Here is a 23,074-nt window from a genome sequence, read left to right on the forward strand (position 1 = left end):
GAGAAGAGGAATAAGAACACGAAGACTATCACAAGACAAAAGGGTTGAGAAATACCGTGGCCGAGGGAGAGAGAAAGAGAGCAGTACAGAGAGTCTCATTTTTTTTACCTCTGCATTTTCTTTCAATTATTCGCGGGCTGGCACGAAGAGTACACATAATATAAGTGGCCCGTCGTCGCCGCCGCCTCCACCGCGCGTCCCATCGAGTTACAGCACGATTTCGTCGCGGAGCTTCAAGTCGAGTGGGCGCGTGACTGCTCGTCTCGTTTTTCTTGCGTTTACTACTCTCTTTTTCTCTCTCTCTTTTCTCGCTCTCGACTTTCGTCGAGACTTGTGAATGTTATATAAAAGCCTCGAGCGCGTGCTTTTTTTTCTTCCCCACGTTGCACCAACTTCTTATGCAGTAGCAGCAGCATCATTTCTATATACGTTGCGCATACCACCAGTGCTGCACATGTACGTATGTATATGCAAAAACACATATCGAATGTATAACAGCATAATAGCCGCTCTTTTTCGAACGAACGAACCCATCGGAATGACTCGAATCTCTCGGGCGGGCGCGGGCGAGCTCTCGACTCCCACCACCACCCTGGCATTTATACACGTACGCTGTATAACCTAAACTATATATGTGCACGTTTTTTCGCGTGTATTTTATGCTCAGGGGTTGCTGCTGCTCCTGCCTGCTCGCAAGCATATAATGAGCTTACGTACATGAATGTACGTACGCAGGGTGCGCCGTTCAAGGGATTCGTTAAATTTTAATTGAAAGCATTAAGACCTTGAGTCGCGTACGCGCGTTTGTTTCCTCCGACGCAGTGTGCGGCAGCTTATTTCGTTAAATTATCGGAGCTTTATGAATGTAAGTAGTCGCGTCTACTCCCCGTACATTTAGGTAGGTGCAGCGCACGATCTTTAAACAAAACTCTTTTATGGCAAGCGCACACAAACACAAACGTACACAGACAAACGCAATATGTACGCAGCTTCAAGAATCTTGCGCATTTGCGCTGGAGTATATAAATGTATACGTGTACGTGCTCGGAGGTGAAATCTTCGTCGAGCGCGCGATTGCGTCTCTTGCTCCGCACATACGCGCGCGCGCTTGCGGCCAAGAGAACGGGTGTAAAGCAGAAGCGCACACCGAATCTTATGCACGCTAGTATGATAATATATACAAGGTATATACACACCGGCTCTGAGAGAGGGAGAGTACATAATAAACACGAGCAGCAGCGAGAGAGACGCACAATCTCATCAAACTGTGCAATCTAGAAGCTCGCTCATATACAGACGCATTCGCGTGTACGTATGCATGTTCACATGCATATATTAGCTTGCAGCGAGCATTTATGTGTTTACTGAACAGCAGCAACAACAGTAGTAGTAGTCCGCTAGTAGTAGTAGTAGTTCGGTGCGATATGGTTTATGTACGACGCGCCGTACAGTACGTATATCTGCGTACACGTCGAGTGCGTTACAGAGAGCAAGAAAAGCACTGCTAGTTGTTGGTGCGCGCTTCTAACGCCGCCGGGCATGTTTACCCCTCCCCCCGAACGCGACCTTACCTATCCCGTATTATAAAGCGCACATATACCTTTAATGCCCGCGCGCGTCTGCCAAGTAGTAAAAGCAGGAGTGGCAGACAGAAGTTCGCGGGCACTTGGAAACTCCGACTATTTCTATATACGAATGAGCCTTATATACGTTATATGTATTAAGCGGACCGAGTTTGTAATGCTCCTCTTTGTTCTTTTTTCCAGTGTGCAATTGCAACCAGCACGCGAGGAAGTGTCGCTTCAACATGGAGCTGTACAAGCTGTCGGGTCGCGTGTCCGGCGGCGTGTGCTTGCAGTGCAGGCACTTCACGGCCGGCAGGCACTGCCACTACTGCAAGGAGGGCTACTACCGCGACCCGGCCAGGCCCATCACTCATCGCAAGGCGTGCAAACGTAAGTACAAAATAATCATCATGACCAAAGCTAATTCCAGTAATATATTTCGATGTTATATTTGTGGTGCACTGTGCGCGTGTGTGGGCTACTACACGCATGCCTTGGAGTGCCGCGTGCATGGCTGAGCTTCGTTTGATTCGATCCGACGCGACAAGGACTATCGGTCGCGTATCGAGTCGCCATTATCGCGCGACATTCGAGGCTTGCGTTATACATCGCGCTTATGTATATATTATAATGTACAATATCGATTACTCCTTCGTTGGATTATCGATCCGCGCGCTATGCCGCGTCATCGATGCAATGCGCTCAATCGTTTAAATATACTCGGCAATCGCTGCGTTTATATACAGCGAACAACAACCGCGCGCAAAAGCTGCGATGCGATGGTTCGTTGTATAGAAAAATTCTTGATTGGCTCGCTTAACGCAGGCATATTACATAGCCATAATAATATATGAAAATAAAAAAAAAGTATAAGAATGAAAAACAAGGCGTTATAACATCCGCAAACGCGTCTTGGCTCTATCTCTCCTCTCTTCGCTTTTTTCCTCTCTCCCTCAATCTCTCTTTTTCCTTTTCGCGCCGATACGTCGACAACAAGCTTATAATAACGCGCGAGAAGCTCCATCATAAATCGGCGCGCGTTTTACATCTCGGCCAGAACGATAAATCATGAAGGCTGCGCGCGTCCTTGGCTCGCTCGCGGTATACAGCGCATATCTCGTCTCGTATACGTACACTTCGGGCCTCTGCGGACGTATTATAATGTATTAAAAGAAAGCGCATTTGCACGTACATACAGCGCATATAACGGATACAATGCAGAAAAGTATTCGACGCGTCGCCGCTGCTTTTCGACACAATTCGTCTATGTCGGAAACCTATGCCGCAGGGGCGCCAGAGAGAAAGAGAGCGAGAGAGAGAGAGAGAGAGTATTTTAGCTCTTTTCCAACTACACACCGTGAGGGTGTACACACAAAGTGGCGAACTGCTCGCTCCAATTTATGTCGCGAAAAGAGTCTAGACGCCACTGCCTTAACGTATACCGCATTATAATGCAAGCAGCGGAGCAGAGCAGAGAAGATCGCCTTCTTCTGCTGCTGCTTCTGCTCCTCCTCCTCCTTCTACTACTACGACTACTTCTTCTTCGTCGACTTCTCGCTCCTTCGTTTTCGCCAAGTGCAAGTGCCGTCTTGCCTTACTTACACTTACGCATATACACATACACACACACACTTGTAACCTAAAGTGTACTGCATTTTGCGTTTATACATCGAGCGCACATACATACATCACCTTCACTTATTCTCGTATATCTATAAGTACATACACTAGTTTTTGCAAACTCGTCTGGCACGAAAAACTCCTGGCGTTGTTGTTACTCTCTGCAGTCTCAGTGAGCGCAATTCACGCGCAGTACTGCTGCTGGTGATGCTTTTTGGCGTAGTCAACGCATACCGCTAAGGCTTTATAGATCCGTGGTCGTTAGTCGCGTTTCATTATAATTTCTGAGAATTTTACGAGTGATTCCCTTATTTCCCAAATTTTACTCAACTTCGTTCCAGTGCTTTTAAAATTTTTTTGGGACTTAAAAATGAAAAAAACTGCAGTTAAATTGCGATCCTTCGTATCGACGCTGATAATGAATAACAGCGAGTTTGTATTCTCTTAAATGAGCTCATCTTTGATAATAGAATCTACACAGTCTATATATGGTCATTTCGCGGTGCCATTAGTCCAGAAAACCATGCTCATTTTTTAGATAATTTAACAATTTTTAAAAATTTGTAACGAAAATTCAGAGTTACTTTATTTAATAAAGAATAATATTGTGTAGTTACTTTAGATTTTGAGACATTCTCTTGTATACGCTCATTGGAGGCGAGTTTCGGATTCCATTGATAGATGTCATAATCGATTCCGAACGTAAAGAAAACAAAGTATAGTACATGTATCCCAGTTATGTCCCAGAAAAATTTGCACAATCGTCAATTGGACCTTTGCAGTGGATTTTCAAAAACTTTTAGACGTTCAATTTCAAGTTTTTGAGTCAACAAGGGAAGAAATTTATTAAATAACAATAGATAATTGTTGCGTTATCGCAAAAAATTATTACGTGAAAAAATTGTGAGATCCCCCTTCTCCTCTCTTATAATTAACAGTAATAAAACCAAAGACCCCCTCCCACGAAGCCATTCCGTAATTTATGAACGAGCCCATCATTATAACGACGTTTTATCAATAAAACAGAAACAAGTCAATAATTCTACTGAATTTGACCTTCAACATATTTATACGAAATGTTCAGGAGCCTCGTTTATTTTTGAAAATTGATCGGATTTCGACATAAGCTCATGAGCCTTAACACTTTTACATCGTGGAGTCGAAACATAGTCATCAATGTAAAGGAGTTTCTTCGCACTTTTGCGTGCAGCGAACGATTATGCATCGCCATTTATCAAATTACATCGTATCACCTTCTGCTGCTGTTGCTGCTTGTACCTCACGCACGCCTGGCAAGTATGTGCACAATAAAGCTGTAATACTAGCGATGTCAATCAAATTTGCGTACCGACGCTCGCTCGCTTGCGCGCGCGAAAAGTGAGAAGAAAAAACATTGTCCATGCGGTAATGCGTGCGCGCGAGAGGGAGAGCCTTTGAAACTTTTCTGCTTGCGCTTGAATAACACTCGTGAAACGAGAAAAGCCTATTATGCGCAAAGCGCGAGGCTCGCGCGCATACACTTTTCGCTCAAACTGCGATCTCTCTCGGCCTACCGGTCGACGAATATAAAAGGCCAACGCGCGCGTAATAATGTTGTGTGTCTGTGTACGCGCTATCGGCTTGAGATGTATCGTGCACGTCGTACGCATCATAGTACGCGCAGTTTTCGTTCTGCGTATACACACGAACTCTTTTTTTGTTTGTCCCTGCGTTATATGCGTACATATTTATGCTTTTTGCATATTGCGTACGCCACGCGGCCCTTACGAGAGGCATGAAAAAAAAAGAAGAAAACAAGCTGGAGTGAGGAGCTACGAGGGCAAATCGGCTGGTGAGCTGCTGTTGTTGCTGCTTCGGTGATTTATGAGACTGTTTCGAGAGACGCGTTTTTTCTCGTTACATATTTCCAAGATCGTTTTTTAAACAAATTTGAGAAAAATAAAAGTTGAATAGCGATAATTTCTTAACGAAAATTCTTTAGAACAGTAATAATCTTCCTTCGTGCGACTTCGATCGATGCACAATTTTTAATCGAAATTATTGATGCTCGTTACTTTTCTAATCACTTCTAGAGTCTTTGTCGTCGACGACGTTTTATCCGGCGCTGATTGTGCTCGTGTCGAGATTGCGCTCGCTAAGACGGAGCACCGTCCTCTTTTTGTCGAGTGACTTGGAATCTGCAGCTCTTTACACAAATTGCGCCATGCGTTTCCGTGTACACGGGGCGCCCGACGTTTCTTACAGCTTCACGCGCGACATTTGCACGTCTTAATTTTCCATCCGACGTTTTCACTCTTTCTCTCTCGTCTCGTCTGTCCCCGTATTTTCCTCCGAACGCGAAATGTAGTGAATCCTTTGCTTCATAGCATATGCGATTGGAGCACAGATCTCATTGCTTGACTTTTAGACTGCTTTCACTCTTTCTGGAGTTGACTACTATCCGTTCACGGGAAATAACAAGAAGCTATATAGCGAGAGATAAGCTCGTCTGAGTACGTATATGTATTAGCGTGTGTCTCCCAGGAGAAATTGTTTGCAGGTAGCAAAAAAGCTCCCACTGCATCTATATAAAAGCATTCGACGCTGCTATCTTGTTTATTTTGCTTATATACCTGTAAAGTCCCTTCGACTCTAATCTCGATTCAAAAAGTGAACCTTGCTCTTTATTTTTCTCTCTTTCGTATGCCTCCTCATTTTATTCGGATCCGGTCTATCATGATATCGAAAAAAAAATTCAAAGGATATCGATCGGACCCAATGAAAGTGGATCGTACGGTTCATATCCCCGTTCGTTATGTATTTATGAGCTTATATTAATTTATTCGAAAATCGAACCAGAATAAAAAAATGTTGGTTAGTCATAAATGCGATATCGTCTTCGTTCATTAACGCATCGACACTATTTCATAGTGTAGCCATTGCTGTACGCATAAAATCTCATTTAATTCATTAGAAAGCAGCGACAGCAGCAGCAAATGCCGCTACAGAAAAATTAATTGTAATTTAAATTGAGTAGATCATATTTTATAATATCAGCCAAAACAAGAAAAAAGAGGCAGAAGTAGCGAGCGTGATAATAATGTAATATCTGTAGGCATAATTACATGCGTCGATCTTTTGATATAAAAATTCATTCGGCTTAAACGTTTATTACGAGACCGTATAGCCCGTTATCTCAACGAGTTGCCATGCAGCAGCAGTAATTGCTACGAAAAAAAGTCCGGGCAATCGCAGTAGTGAATGCGCGCTCACACACACACACATACAGTTTGCAACAAGGCGTACAGCTCCTCTGCACCGACTAGCGCGCGAGCGAGCGCAAGTACACATATATCGTACGCGGCCCGGTGCACGGGTATATACGTATAGCATTTATATATATGGCGTATACATTCGCTCCGCGCGATATATACATGTATATAATATATATATTATATGTATACATACATACATACGTGAGTGTATGTATCCATTCATGGCGCGCGCGGAGCGACTGACGGAGCGTATACACCTCTTGGCTTTCTATGCGCTCCTGATACGTTCTCCTCTCCTTTTTCTCCTATATAAATATATTGCACATACATTTCACACGACAATATATAGATATACACATTTTAGAGGTGCGCACAGTGAACGAGGCAGTGCTGTTGCTTTCGTGGCTGCATCGCGCGTATTATGTCTGTATGGAGCTCGCGCATCTTTTGATGCAAAGGCACGTCGTTGATGGATTATTGTTTCTAAAAATTAGTCATATTTTTGGCGGGAAATGTAAGGATTAATAATTCAAAATTGTAACAAGATTCATTGTCATAAAAGGTGTCATCCTTGATTATGAGCTTTCTGATCACATCAATAGATAGAGTATTGTAAACTCGCGAGTGGCAAAACATTTTCAATTAGTATATATTCGATTAGTATTATATTTTTATTCTTATCTTATCTTTGTCCATTGATTTGTATATTTATAAGTACTATATTTTTATTTTATGGCGTTCCACTGTTTATTAGTATTCTTAAATTTAAATCAAGATACTCTCTGCACCATCAGTTTCATCCTCTTTTACACATTTTGTACTTACTTTGATCATTTGACAAATGGCAACTTAAAAGTAATAAAGTCTCATTTGCAAAAGACACTGCACAATTGTCCGACTCGTGTCTACATTCAACATACACGCACGCGTGCGAACCAAATATATCAGCGCACCGGGCCGCGAGTGTATGCGCTGTGCAGACACACGTGCGAGCGTGTGTGCGTATTGTATATACAACGTTATAGTCACCCAAAAAGCTCAAAGTTCTCGCGATGCATAAGCGAAGCGCACAGTTGCAGCGCAGTAAATTGAAATTGCATAAAGTACACCGCACAGCGAATGCGATGACAGTGTATGGATGCGCTCCACTGCTGCGGCTTCTGCAGCTTCTATCGCCACGCGTGCTTATAAAATACATGAACAGCATAGGTTTTGGATTTCAAAGCGAGCCCGGCGGCGGCGACGGCGTGCGTTGCTATATTGAACTCGCACACGCACACAGACACATACAGCAGAACGTCGTCCTGCGATCTTCCTCTCGACGTCATCCAAGTAGTTTTGGAACTCCGTTGCTGTTTCTGCAAAGCTTATGTTAGTACTGTATGTGTGTGTGTGTGGTTCCGAATAATGTATTCGCACGGCTACACGTGTACGTATATAGTTCTTGGTGTGGCTGCTGACCCTCTCGTAAGGCTTTGGTCAAAGTAAACACGCAGGGGACGACTTATGCACATAAATATGCGCACGTTCTCCATCTCGTTCGACTCACTCTATTACTAGCGACGCGACACCGTCAAGAGCAAGGACGCAAGAGATAGAGAGAAAGCTTGATTGCCTCGATGCGGCGAGGCCGATCCTATGAATGAACGATGAGCTGAAAAGATGAAACTTTTTTGGACGCACTGCGAGAACGTCGATTCAGTTAAGTCGATAATGAACGAGCGAGCGGACAAGCGCGATAAGCGAGAAATCTGAGGCATCGCGCACCTAGAGCTTGCGTGTGTCGAATTATCGAAGCCCGTACGCGGTTGAGTTTACCGATATCGACCGTTATCGTTGATGAGCCCAACTAATATTAATTGCATATTAATTATAATAATTATAGAAATTAAAAAGATTGTAGATTCTGATTGTAGTTTAGAAATTTACGTCCTATCTATTTGAAAATGACTGCACAAAAGGCTTTAGATTTTATGCTGCTCATGTAACATGATGAACCTCACAAAGCCACCATTAATTATTAAACTAAAAAAATTAAAAAAAAGTTGTTGAAATTTCACGCCTAATTGCTTATTCATTAGTAAAATGTACTGCGATTTGTCTGTCGAAATTAAGAATTGTCAAAACGCTTACTTTTGCCTATGCTGATAAATGGTTTATTGAATACCGTGTACACACCAATATTATATGGGCCGTCGAGCGTCTTATCAAACTGTAGTACATCGCATGCACAATAATGTCAAAACTAAGGACGTGGACTGCGAAATGCTCCTGGTATAATATGCAAAATCATTATCTGTTATCGCTCTTGGTGCTCAAACAGTGCATAACACCGCCGTACGTTGCTCTGTTTATGTGTGTACAACGCTGACAAATTCTATACTCTCTCGCGTATACACACAGCGAGAGATAAGGGCGTAAACTTCATCCTGTATTTATCCGCTCACGCGCATACAACTGCTGTACGCGCATTATAGTAGCAGCAGCAGCAGCGATGGAAGGCCCCGAAGAGAGGGTGTTGTTGGTATATATGTAGAGCATATAGCATATATTCACGTCGTCGTGTGCTTATAGATGTACACGTTACGCGTGTGTCGAGCAAACAGAAAGGGAGTGCGATTTCTCGTATGTTAATTAAGGCCTACGTATAACACATATATATATCGTCGGCGCGCGCGCGCGGACGCGTCGTCGATCTCCGGCATGAGCAGCTCGCGTGTCCAGCGATCGCACAAACACGCGACGCGCGCGCGTAAGGCCGAAGCGGAGGGTGCAGTGCGGTGACTCGAGCTTCACGTGTATACACTCGTGGATTATCAAAAGTTTTGCGTGCGCACCCATGCTCTCTTTCTCTGTATCATCGTGTATGCCTCTCTCTCTCTCTCTCTCTCTCTCTCTCTCACTCTCTCTCTCCCGCCCGCGTTGGTTCGCTTCAAAGACCGAGATTAATTATTACGAGCAACCCAGCAACTATGAGGTGGTGGTGGTGGTGGTGGACGCTCGGTATACGTATATAACATTTAGATTTCTGTTTGTGGAACGTTAATTGCAGGAAAAGAAGAAAAAAGAGAAAGAAAGAGAACGAAGCAGGAAGAGGGAGGATGAGCTCGTACTACGGCATGCGTATACGTACGCAGCCTCTGGATTTTTCCATGTTTAAACTCTGGTGTGGCATGTATAATTTTTGGCAATGAACTAGAGATAGGTCAGTACGCGTAAACTCGACTGAAGATGTAATTAGATGTCGTCGACGTATTTTCGCGCTGCGTATAGCTACCTGGTGTATAGTCGCTTTGTATAACCGAAAAACTCGGGACTTGAATGATGATTTTTGTTGAAATGCTCGACGGGGAAGGGCTGTGCAGTGAGCCTTATAACACGGTGTGCACGGTTCATCAAATGCGTCCGTGTACATGAATAAATGCGTAATGTATGTGAATGCGTAATTTACGTATGCAGACGACGTTTCTTTCAGGTTTGGTGCGAGTACTAGATCGTTGATGCTTGTTCAATTGAGTCGTACGTTCAAAAGTATGAACAGTTTAATCTCTCGAGTTAAACGGAATTTCTAATTGTACCTGGGAGAGTTTTTCCTTTAGTTATTTCATCTTCGATATCATTTCCAGCTGGTATTGCATACGTTGCAGTGTTGCTGCTTTATGCTCGAATAGTTTTCGATTCGTGACACAAAACTATATTCTACGTGGTCATAGCTTGGAATACCGAATAACAATGGTAATACCATAAGTTGTCCTGTGCATAACTCAAATCTACGAAAACTCACATTCCAATCCATACATATTAGCCAAGCTCATGTGTGTTTATCACCCACTGAAGATTTACGCTCGCATGTACCGTGACGTATTATTTTATGTTATTAGTTCAGAGGATTACACACGTTGGGAGTACGGATAGTAATTTTCCAACGATGAATTTCTCAACGCGGTGGCAAACGTCTGCGGAATAATGTCCTGTTTCCTTCTCTCTTTCTGTCGCGAGGTGCTCACTCGTATCACTATTGTATACCTACGAGGCTAATCTTAGCATATTCATTTCTGCTCTGGGCTTTATCGTGTCAAGTGATGCGAGTTTGCTCAGTAACCGTACGTTTATATATCTATATGAGATTTCTGATGATCTTTTATAATGGCCATATATTATTCAACGTCCCGTGAGCCGTGCTCAAGGCAGTCCCTCGGTTAAAAGCCTTATACGTAGCCAGAGCAAACTGTCAGAATTAAAAAATGAGCTTGATTGAAAATCTACTCGGCTGCTGCTGCAGCTACGCGCTGCAACCTCTATTAAATATTATTTTTTCGCAATTTTTATCGTAAAAAAAATGAAAAAAAGCTTGATTGTCCCACATACTGCCGCGCAGCGAATTCATTTAAATACACCGGCAGTGCACGTATCTCTCGTATACTGAATTCGTTTTTCTGTTTTTCAACGTTCAATACGTATGTTGCGTGTGGTCAAATCTAACGCACCGTGTATACATGTACACTTGTAAAACGAATATGTATTGTAACTTTTTGATTATTCAATTTCCTCGCAGATTTTTCGGTCTATTTTATGTTCAAAAACAGAAAAATATACACATTCAGGAATACATGTACGTGCCTTTCGCGGAAATATAATAGGCGGCAAGATAGCCCGCAAAAAACAAAAACAATACGTTTACAAAACTCGACTCGCTGCGGGTAAAGAGAGCGAGAAAAAGAGAGGAAAACAAACGATTTGCAAAAAAATGATGAAGCGTCAAAAAAGCTCGCAATATAATACTCAAAAATCCGGTAAAAAATTTGAAAAAAAGCGCGCACAGAGAAAAAGGATCGTTTCCCGACCATATAATTGCAGCCAGAGAGTACATATTTCTGCGAACGATGCATCATATCGTATCTTAACTCGCGGAGACCTACTGTACTCTTGCCTCCTGCCACCTACAGGCGTCGGGGAAAAATTTCAATTAAGGCGCGCGCACTCTCTCTCTCTCTCTCTCTCTCTCTCTCTCGGGCGAGCACCGAGAACGGCGGCGGCCTTGCGCACCATGCAGAAGGCAAATTTTTCATACCTCTTTAGTCGGTCTAATTACCAAATGCTATATAACGTTGAAACTCGTCCTTCTCTGCCTCCGCTTCTTAATTAAAAGACTGGAAAAAAATTTTTACTCTTCTTCTTCGCGTATAGATGTGTAATGTTTCTTGCGCTTAGCTTAAAAGAAAAAAGGATGTAATCAATCTGCTGTGAGCTTTCGGTTTTTTTCAATTAACTTGCACTACCACTTGGCGCACAGATCGCGCTTACTTACTAAGAAGTTTATATGTTTCTGACCAAAGATATGTTCCTTTTTACTATACAAAAATCATAATAATGATGATAGCTGATACTGACAGATGGTACATTATTAAAATATTGAATAAATTATATTTTAATATTGAAAATAATTAAATGTCATTAATTGAAAAATTGGAGTTCGTGTTATCTTTTATGCTACGGAATTTTCACTCTAATTGAATGAGGGAATTACAAGTTATGAGAACTAGTAAGTAGATGAAGCTAATATTTTTATAATAGTTTATATTAATTTGAAAATAATATTTTTGAAACTCACATCTGCATAACATAAAGGCGTTTTGGTGAGTGCGTATTTGCGGTGAGTAAATAGAAAACGAGACTTGAAAGATAAGACTTTCTCAGATTGTAGAGATAAAGTGTTGGTTGGTCGTCGCAGTATAATAGCAAATTATAGATTAACCGCTAGAATTATCTTAATATTATTCAATAATTACAATTTTCATTTCTCATAATTTTGTACTTAACTTATCATTCAAATTGTAATTGAGAATCGATAATACTGCTTACAAATGCGCGTTTTTTTCCATCAGAAATCAAAGTTTATAAAGCACGTACACTATGTCAAGACGCAAAAAGCCCGAGAAGTATGAAGAAAAATTCGGATTAACCCTAGTACGCGAAACTTATTTTGGCGAATTTGCGTTCAAACGAGTCGATTTTTTTCTAGGTCGACTATTTTCGAGTTTTAAAACTTTGTTTTGTAAACATGTGCTGTGCGTGTGCTTACATAATCAAAGATTAAAGAAAAGAAAAAACCGTTCAAAACACTGATGGCTGCACATAATTAAAAAATAAGTTAAAAGTATACATACGATACAGCAAATACAGCTTATCAGACGGCGCCTGTGTATATAACATACGGGGCAATAATAAAAATAGTATACGCACAGACATAGGTATTGCCCTTATTTTACTGAATTTATGCTTTCTTCTCATTACCGAACTATTAACATACCCAAGTGTATACCAGTGTGACATTAGATCTAACATGCGAAAAAAACGTAAAAATAGCGAAGTCGGGGTCGCATCAATCCGCGCAGTCGCACGGTGGAGACTCCCACCCGATCTAAGTTCGGTGATAGCAGCCTAATTACGGCAACTCAGTAGTGTCGTGCGTATCTTTACATCTGTGCGTATTCATGCGGGTTACTCGGTCAAACAACACGCCAGTCTGGTGTTTTTAAATTCAGTAAAGATTAGAAATAGGCATACAGTCAACGCCCCTAATTTGATGGATTTGTGTTTTCTACGCGATTGCCGAATTCAACGACCCCTACTCCATACAGCTTGCGCTACTCGTGACTACTACTATCTCTACTGTTTTAGCTCTCTATAGCATCATTTCTATCCGTAGATCGTAGTGATATTTATAGTTAGTACACATTACGACGCCGCAGCGTGAACAGAAAAGTATCGCGCTCGTTGCAGCGAGCGATTTTCGTGAAAAATATAAAAAATTATAAGCAATTGCGCGTTGTGTTTGTGAGTGCCCAGAAACACTATGTTCAGTTTCGTGTTTCGTTTTCTCACGGGTACCGTTCGAGAATCGGCGAATAGAGCCGTCGAGCCCAGCAACGACAGACATCAGCCCTTGAACGTTGATACCCCGGACGAGTTGAATGCGATACCGCTGAACTGGGCTCTGCGCTGCAACGACGAGAAGGCGGTCAAATTGTTGATGACGAGAGGTATCAATTTGAATTTACCCGATAAAAAGGGATTGGCACCTCTACATTTAATTTGCATGAGACGCGACAATGATTACTTGGTGAAGCTATTTTTCAAGATTAGCGAGCAAGCCAATCAGCCGTTGCAGGTCAACGCCAAAGACGAATTTGGTCGGACACCACTACACTATGCCGTGGCCGATGGCTGTAAAAAACAGATCATCCGAGAGCTGCTTGGAAGAGGCGCCGACCCTAATATAGCTAACAAGGAAGGATCGACTCCTCTGCACATTATTTGCTCCAGAGCTCATAGTGATGGTGTGGCGAAGATGTTTTTCGAAGTCTGCGAAGAATTCAATCAGCTGGTGCAAGTTAATGCCCGTGACAACTTGGGTAACAACACACCGTTGCATCAGGCATTGCGAATCGCGTGTTTAGACGACCAGAAGATGCCCGAATTGCTGTTGAGAAGAGGCGCAGATCCGAACTTGGCCAACGACGAAGGATCAACACCTCTGCACGTGATTTGCAATAAAAGCAATAATTTTGAATTGGCAAAGATATTTTTCGACGTCATCGACGACATACCGCAGATTGTACGGGTAAACGAGAAAGACAAGTTGGGACAGACGCCGCTGCAATTAGCTATGATGAATTTCATGCCGAATGCGGTCGATCTACTCCTGGATCGTGGTGCTGAAGTCGTTTTCCCAAGTAAAAGTCATTTCGACAAGTGCTTTAAATTGTGGCGTAATAATAATGATTCAAAGTTGACACAAGCATCTGGTACTCTGGCTGTTGTCGAACGTCTTGAAAAAAGAGGATACGAGCTGTATCGATGCGACGTCCTGACGATAATGGAATTGTTCGATAAGTACGAATTGTTCGAGAAGTCGACGGATGTGGACAAAAGTTGGTATAACGACGAGGAGTTTGCGAGAGAAGCAAAAAAAATAACTATACGTTGGGATCTGTCGCTCTACGATCTGATCCAGTTAGAAGCCGAACAGGAGGAAAATCTATTCACGTGTATGGACTACTTGGAGTTGGCGCACAGGAATGTAATGAGTAAGCTCCCCAAAGGATCAAAAGAAGCATGCGAGTTGCATCTTTGCGAGATCCTATCGAGAAGATTTTTTCGACGCTGGACGTTTGATTTCTTCTTCGAGCTGACACGCAAACAGATGCCGAACAAGGCCTGTAAAATAATCATTAAGCGGCAAAGGAGCGAAGATTTGTGGAAAATTTGCTTGGCGACTACAACCCAAAGCAGCACTGCAAGCTGCAACGCAGACATATATGATTGGGAATATTTTCTATATGACTCTGACTAATTTCGTGTTCAGTACTTCGTCTATTTTCGTGCGTAGATTTGTGAGCGATTATGATAAGAGGATTTTTATAGCTGATGCGCTACCAATTTTCAATTTTAGGATGTAAAAAATGAACATTGAGAAGCTGGAGAACGAGGTTGCTAGGTGGCTACAGACCAAAACTTATAGCGATAAACACATTTATAGTATTTTCTAATGTCTGATGTTAATTAATGTTGCATATTTTTTATACAATTATAATAAATACATTTGAAAAATCAATTCCAATTTTTTATTGATAAGCGCCCAATCATTGAAAGTAAAATATTTCATTTTTCATTTATTACCATGACACTATTAAAACCAAAATCTAAAGGCATATCTAAGATAAGATGCAACTTCAGTTACGTTTTCGGGTTTGTATTTTCCACAAAAAAAAACCCTAAAATCATGTACTTATAAAGGCCCCGAACATAGAAACGCAGGGCTTGCGTGAAACAGTCATTTTTCAGTCGAGGTGGTCCTGTCTGTGTTTTTTTACGAGCTGCAAGAGAGGCTTGCGGCGCACATGGATGCAATGTGTAACGAGCTCGTGAGATGATTTTATGGTCTTTAAAGTTCAGCTTCGATGGTAGGGATACTACATACGTGGCAAAGATTTGCTTAAGCGCAGAAAAACGAATCCCTCCTCGAGTTGCTCGCGTCTTTTATGGTTATTGGACTCGCAGCTAATGAGCTCTCGATTTCAACCAGCTCTCATGCACGGGCATGTGGGTTGCAGCCAGCGCCTTTTGTACAAAGCAGTCGACGCGACTTTTCGACCAGGTCGTTAATAGATGTAAGACACGCTTCGAGAGGGATTTAAAAAGTAATTAAGTCGTAGCGTTTGTTAATGCGACGCTCCGACAAATCGCATCGAGGAAGGCGTGTTCATCGTTCGAGCTTACAGTCATAAAAATATGATGAAGTATTTGTATTTTCGGCCAAATCACTTCTTGAAAGACATTAACGTTTGAGCGTCCCAGAGCAACGCAACATTAATCGGCCAAAGGCCAATTACAGGTTGTTCGCGGCAGGTTGTGTTTCGCGAGGAAAAGGAGCTAGCTTAGTTACAGACGATAAGACGACTGTATATAGCGGGGTAGAAGCTCGCAGACGTGATATATAGAGACATTTACGAACGCACAGAGTCTATCCTAAGTGGGCTCGATGTTTCTGTATACTACAAAAAGCTTGAGCCAACGTGTGCCTATTAGAAGGCGCGCGCAACTGAGTAGCTTAAGCGGGGTAGGTTGCCCGCCGAATTGCATGCAATATAGCAGAAATAGAGAATCAAGTTGTTTCCTCGAGTTTCCTCGAATAACGCGAACTTTCATCTTTACCACGACTGTATTTGTGTATAAGCGAGTTTAGTTGTCTGTCTACGTCTGTCTGTCTGACGCTCCTGGGGGTTTTTTTTTCTAGTGCGTACCAGCACACAATCGGATTTTCAGCACTCTAGCCTTCCTAGTACCGCCGCACCTCGAGTCTTAGCTGAGCGTTTTTTTTCCTTCGTATATAAAGACGTTTCTCGGTATATTTTGGCCTCTTTTTGGCCTCGCTGATGCACACAGACGAGATGACGTTGTTACCTCTTAATCTATGATATTACGAAAATTTATTTGCTCGTTATACAGTCGGTGACAAAGAGACACATAAAACGACACTTTTCATCCCCCCGGTGCAGCTTGTCTCGATAAAGTATTTTTTTGTCCGTTTGAAAATCCTTTTTTCATGACTGAAAAAAATTAGCATACAAGCCGCATCGTAAAAATCGCGCGAGTGAAATGAAAACAGCCAAAATAAAAATGAGCTTCTTGACGAAGAGAGCCAGCCTGCCTTGCACGTAACACTGTCTAAAGCAGAGTGTACAGAGAGGGGGTAGGGGGGGAGGGCGAATCATGTGCAAGCTGAAGAAGCCGCGCGTGATGGCATAAATCCCTCCGTCATCTCTTTCGGTTTCTCTGATGCTCGTGTGTGTACGCGCGCGCGTCCCCATAAATATCTTATGCACGCGTAGCAGCAACAGCAGCAACTACGTCCAGCAACAGCGTCGAAAAATCGAGAGAGAGGACATGCTCGCATGTGTGTATGCTGCGTCCCTTTGCGGAGTTTCAAGAGCGTGAATAATGCAACGAATGCGCCTCGTGTGCAGGCTATCTTCTTCTTTTACCTTCTCTCCTCTTCTTCGTCTTTGGGCATACTGCATGTATACTTTTTTTTCTTCGCTCTCGAGCTGGTCTCTCACGTGTACATGCTTATATATACACTACATCCCGGACTCGAACCACGCGGCGGCGTGCCACTGACCCGACACCTATTATCGATTTAGAATCGCACATGCATACACACAGACACATACACACACCTACGTAAGGCTTCGACACGCGTTGCAATTTACATGCGTATAAACACAGAGCTTCGCTGCTCGTACAATGTCCATGTATATTGTATACACCACCAGCTTGTTCCGATTGTAGAGCTACAGTGCGCGAGTTTAGAAGTGCGAAAAAATCTGTTTCATCGACGATTTATCCGTTTATAACACGCGAGCATATAGGAATGATTGATCGTTTTATGCGCTAATCGATTTTCCATGCCGACGCGTATAACGCACATGAATACGTACACGCGATCAAGCGCCTATATATTATATACTTAATGTGGATAATGAGTTGCTGCGTTGTACAGCAGTTAGAGCAGGTAAGATTTGTTACGCTCGCGACTTACGTGCAGGTGAAAAATAATTTCTGCCGCGATTTCCCCGTGCTGCGCATGCCTAGGCGATCGCGGACACGTATGAAGCGATTAAGATTCGATGGAATGTGCTTAGCGATGATTTACCGTGTGATTTATTAACGACGCGTCCAAAAGTCCGTCTGTGCTCCGTCGAAAGCTCCGAAGTTGGCTATTATTATCAAAATTATGAATAACTCAACTGCGTAAATAATAGCCTGAGTGACGTCGACAATTTGATTGTCAGCAAAGTACAATTTTCAGACTGATGGAAGATACAATTACAATTACAAATGCAGCAAATGATACCTACTTTTAAATACGCAATAAATTATCCGCTGCTTGTGGATTTTCCAAATTTTTAAATTCTCCACCTGTTGGCGAATTTCGTAACTTTAACATGCTTAATGTAATTAAGATAATAATTTCACTCACTCATACGGTTTTAAGCAACATCGAACTGAAAACGATATATTGTTAAAAGGATATTTACCATATTTATATATTTACTAGGATCTGCAGTGGAAACAACTGTGGTATACAGCAACTCATATTCATAAATTCAAATTACTTTGCACAAGCGTCAAGCAGACTGAAATATTTGATACAAATGTCTACACAAGCATGCACCTCAACATCTCGTTATAAGAGAGCTGCAATATCACCGTATAGCAAAGCACACAGATAAACATATTTATAACTGCTTCTGCAACAAGGTGAAACGTTTATATACAACCAGTCCGTGACATCTCTTACTTACAATCGCAGTCGAGCGAAGGGTTCGCGCATGATGTGCATTACGCGTCCCGAACTATCAAAAGGGGGAGCGATTTCGCTTCTCTCTCTCTCTCTCTCTCTCTCTTTCTCTGTCGGTATCTCTTCATTTCGGACTCCCAGATCGCCGCACGTGGCCACGCCGCTGGGCTACTTATATCGTGCGTACGATACTTGAACAGAATGAGCCTAATATACTCGTTGTATATAAACGAGTGCCTGCTACTGAGCTGCTGCTACAGGCATATTAGCCCTAGATGCGCCATCGTTCGAGGCAGTAGTACGGCAATTATTGTGTCAGACGCATTTAGGTACATAATATCTGGCCTGTACGGACCATTACTCTTTTTGACACGCGCGACAGTTTTTTTTGGAATGCTTTTCCCCAACCCCCTCGTTGTCACGCGTACACGAGCGTTTGATACAATCAGTTGCAACATGGGTACTTATCTGCACGGTGGATTATGCATGACAGTTGTGGACGATGCATCTACGATCAAACGTTGCAAGGACACTTGGCGCTGATGCAACGAGAATCTAAACATCAACGTCCGGCAAAACGCGTACAGCCGGTTTTTCCGTGATTCTCCTCCGGATATACAGCGAGGACCTTTTTTCGCAAATATATTAATTAAAACGTCAGCGCGCGACAGCGCGATAAAGTTGTAAAAATGCCATTTCGATCGGAGCCGCGAGCGACGTGTTTTGCTGTGGCGGTGACAAAACAGCACGAGACCGAAAAAAAATGAAGCAAATTCGATGGACCCATGAGCGGTCGGAAAAAAGGACGAAAAAGAGAGCGGACGCGATAAAATAAACTTTGACTCTCTCTTTGGAGTCGTACACAGACACGGCAATTACCCGTAAACAAGGTGTTAGAGGGCCGTATTTATGTGTACGCGCGCGCACACGCACAGTCGGATACTTGGCGCGTCGCGCGCGAGCCCACGTAAGGAGGAAGAAGAGAGTCAAAATAATATAGCGCGCTTTACAAGGATAGGCAGTCAGTTTCGGGATCACCCAATTAAAGCAGGAGGCAGCAGCAGCCGACGAAATATTTCGTGCACTCGGCGGGAGGCCGCTATACTACAGGCTGTATAACACATTGGGCGCCTGCGATCGCGCCCTCGATACAAGACGGTACGCAGGAATTTGCGCGCTGTAAGCGACAAATATTCGCTCGTCGAGAATGCACGCACGAGTTTCGAATTTCAATTTCAGAAAGAGAGAGAGATGATCTGTCGCGCTTTGCTCTTGACGCGTCTAAAAAAAAGAGAGAGAGAGAGAACGCAGACACGTACGCCCGGTGATTTTCTATTATAATTAACACGTATAACACTTGTGCATAGGAAGAGGCTGTTCGCCGCGCCACTTGCACACGATGTCGCACGGGGCGCTAAACGTGAGAAATTCGACACGCCGCGATGCACACCGGGAGCGCTGCCGCTGCTTCTTGAATGCTCGAATGATTTAATTTTGCTTGAAATACGATAAAGAAATTCAAAGTCGTGAGAAATCATTAGACAATTACGAAATGTTATTTTTTACTTATTTAGTAGATAATGTAAAATTTAAAATTCATAAAAATTATAGACAATTGCAATGGAGCGTTTTGAATTTTCAGCTTCTTTTTCGAATATAAATTTTACGCACCGTGCTTCGACATGACGCTTTATATGCGCGTGCATTAAAAAATCAATGTAGTTGCAAGAAGGAAATAGCTGCAGCTAGTTGAAAGAGCCCTTAAAAGCTTTATATATGCAGCACAGAAACAGAGGAACAAAGCAAGCGCATGCCGACGAGCTCTCACATTATGCACATATAAAATCGGTAAAAATGGGGTGAACGTCTATAGAGAATGTGAAGAAAAAAATCAGGACGAACGAAACACTAATATGGCTTTTTCAGCGCGCAGCATATAATAGCTCGGGCATTCATCGAACGATTAATACTTTACTCGCTGCAAAATATATAGTATTATGAATATAAAAAATATATGGCTCGCACAGCTTCCGAAAGGGCTCGTGCACACATGTTTTGTCTCTTTGCGCATACACATGTGTATGCAACCAGCAGCCGATATTTAACGCTGGCACCGATGGACACACGACGATGTCCAGATGCTTCCGAGAGCCATTATTCACGCTGCTTTTGCGAGCGGCGCGCAAACTCTTCCTCTGATCCCTCCCTCTCTCCCGCTCTTCTTCGATATGCATTGGTACTGCTGCTGCTTTTTTAGCGAGTTATGATGTGGCGCACGTGCACCGATATTTTCACTGCCGTGACTTTCGTTTTTAATATATGTCCTGTCACGCTCGCGCGCGCTCCTTTTTGCTATAAACAGATACGCGCCGCGTTGGCCAGCGGAGATACGGGAATTTTTTTATTATTAAAAACGCGCATGCGAGGCTCGATTTGCGCGAGCTTTAATAATTCTTAACGAGTTGTGCTTTTTTTGTTTAATTCTTTCTAACTTGTGACTGAAATGTCAACTTTTAATATCGAACGTTTGATGCAGAAGCAATTTTTTACAACATGAACTGCTGCTGATTTATGGGTTTTCATATGTGTTATCAATTCGAGTGTTGGTACATCCAATGATGTAAAGCTTGAAAAAGTACACCGCCTGTGAAGTGCGTTTTCCGACTGCAGTCACGTGCACTTGTTTCGTAAAAGCTCGATTCAAACGATCATTTCACGCGAGCAAACATGACTTTCATCCACTAAATAAACAAATCTTTTTTTTGCCAATAACTCGATGAATCAAGTTGAAAAACGCAACATATCCAAAAGTATTTCTTCGCTTTCAGGAGAAAATGTCAACGCGTCAAAGTCTGTCGAGTTTTTTCGATAATACAAATCCATTAAATATCTCACATCCTCGTAATTACTTTTCAAGCTCTGTCGATAAAAAGTGTACGCGTCGATCAAGCCATGCGGCACACACGCGACAGAACAACTCATCGGCGGATTAACGGGTACTTTCTATCGCGAGCTCTCTTGCGCCGATGAATCAGCTTGTGTGCATCTCTCTCACGTGACTTCTCGAGTGCATGTCTGTGTGTACGTCTGCGTGTATATAAATACAAGATCGACGAGTAGTGTCGAGGTATACAGATCGTCGTGCAGAGCACCCAAGAGAGCGAAAGAGAATCGCGGTCAATTGAGACGTCGGCGATAATTAAAAGTGCGAAACTCCGCGGCCGACACATTAATCGCGTGGCTTCGCTTTTTTATACTACTACTGCTTCTCGGCTGCCATTGCCCTACAGAGAGAGAGAGAGAGAGAGAGAGAGAGAGAGAGAGAGAGAGAGAGAGATAGCTACGCTAATTGCCTCGTTTTTCACAGCCTCGGGACTAGAGTGCACGTTATATATAGATAGGAAGACTCGGGCGCGCGATGACTTTGCACGCGGCCTTGCGGCGTCGTACATTATATTGTGGCTTTAAGCGCGAGGTGAGGGTATATATATCATGTAACGGTTTTGATAAGGACCATATTAGCCGCCGCGTTGCTGCTCGCGGAATAATGAGGAAAAATGTCCATTCGATGAGGTAGTAATTGCCTAGTTTCTATTGACAACTGCCTGACAACTCCCAAGTTCCGGTCTTTCGATTCCTTTGCGTTTTGCAGATGGCGTTTGATTACAACTTGTTTGCCCTTTGGGTGCTGCATTAATGGTCCATTTTTTATTGTAGAACAATGAGGAACATCTAATTAATATTAATTTGATTGTCTATATACTAGCTATATTTTATACATGCATTTATTGTACCGTTATTTCAACTTTTTAAAATTTTTTGTTTCAGGTGAGTTGGATTCTTCGCTATATCATGAATTATACTTTTAATTTTTCGTAAGTAAGTAAAACACATTTCTCGATAAGAAAAATCACCCCTACAGCAGTAAAAAAGGGCGTATTTATGAGGTCATTTTAACGAAAGAGACGTCTTAATTTTTTGTTACAATCGTTGATGCGCATGCCATCGATAATCGTTGCAGTACACTCGCGTCGATACAGTTCATTCATGCATAATACGATAAAAGGAACAAGCGAAAGGCGCAACGCCATAGTGTCCATGGACCAATTACCGCATGCCCAAGGTATATATAACGTATATATAACCGCGTCGTGCCACGCCGCGGGGCTCCTCCCGCGCTTTAAAGCGTCTTATTACTGTTTGTGTATACAGGCCGCAATACACCCTTCGTGTTTTCTTCTCAATCCGCCCACGTGATTTACTCTCTTCCTCTTTTCTGCCAGTGCACTACGTGTCTGTTAAATATTTATAGCTAAAAATCAACGACGCGATGAGCTGCATGATAATTCTGTAATGATCGCGAGGTGTGCTGCTCATTGAAAAATTAAATGATCGATCGCTCGGGAATAAATTACGCATATCAATCTGAAGGTTTAGGAAAAAAATCTACATTTAATACTAGCAACCATCATTATTGCATTTTTAAATGTATTCTATGATTGCGAGTCACTGTGTCTCCATTTGCACAATTTTTCCAAGTTGCCGGATACTTAAAAATGTTATATGAATTTACGATGACTGCTGCCTTGCAAAAGCAAGATGGACCACGAAAGTTTGGATGAATTTAGTATAAGGATTCATATTTTAGCATGATTGACGATACAGAAGTCAGTACTTCTTCAGTGCTCTTCTTCTTGGCTCGAGTTTACGTAAGCTTCGCTCATCCACCGATGTTGCCAAATGCGTTTATAGATGCTTTCGTCTTGAAA

General features: G+C 42.5%; 1 protein-coding gene across 1 annotated transcript in view; it reads left to right on the plus strand.

Moving 5' to 3' along the window:
• Window positions 1-23,074, plus strand: part of LOC106654466 (netrin-1-like) — a 177,765-nt gene that overhangs the window by 93,203 nt on the left and 61,488 nt on the right. The window contains exon 2 of the mRNA XM_014374379.2: window positions 1,767-1,955. Within this exon, the coding sequence (XP_014229865.1) occupies window positions 1,767-1,955 (189 nt within the window). The remainder of the gene's footprint in view (window positions 1-1,766; window positions 1,956-23,074) is intronic.

This window comes from Trichogramma pretiosum, unplaced genomic scaffold (genome assembly GCF_000599845.2).
Source record: "Trichogramma pretiosum strain Unisexual culture from Peru unplaced genomic scaffold, Tpre_2.0 scaffold47, whole genome shotgun sequence".
Taxonomy (NCBI): Eukaryota; Metazoa; Arthropoda; class Insecta; order Hymenoptera; family Trichogrammatidae; genus Trichogramma; species Trichogramma pretiosum.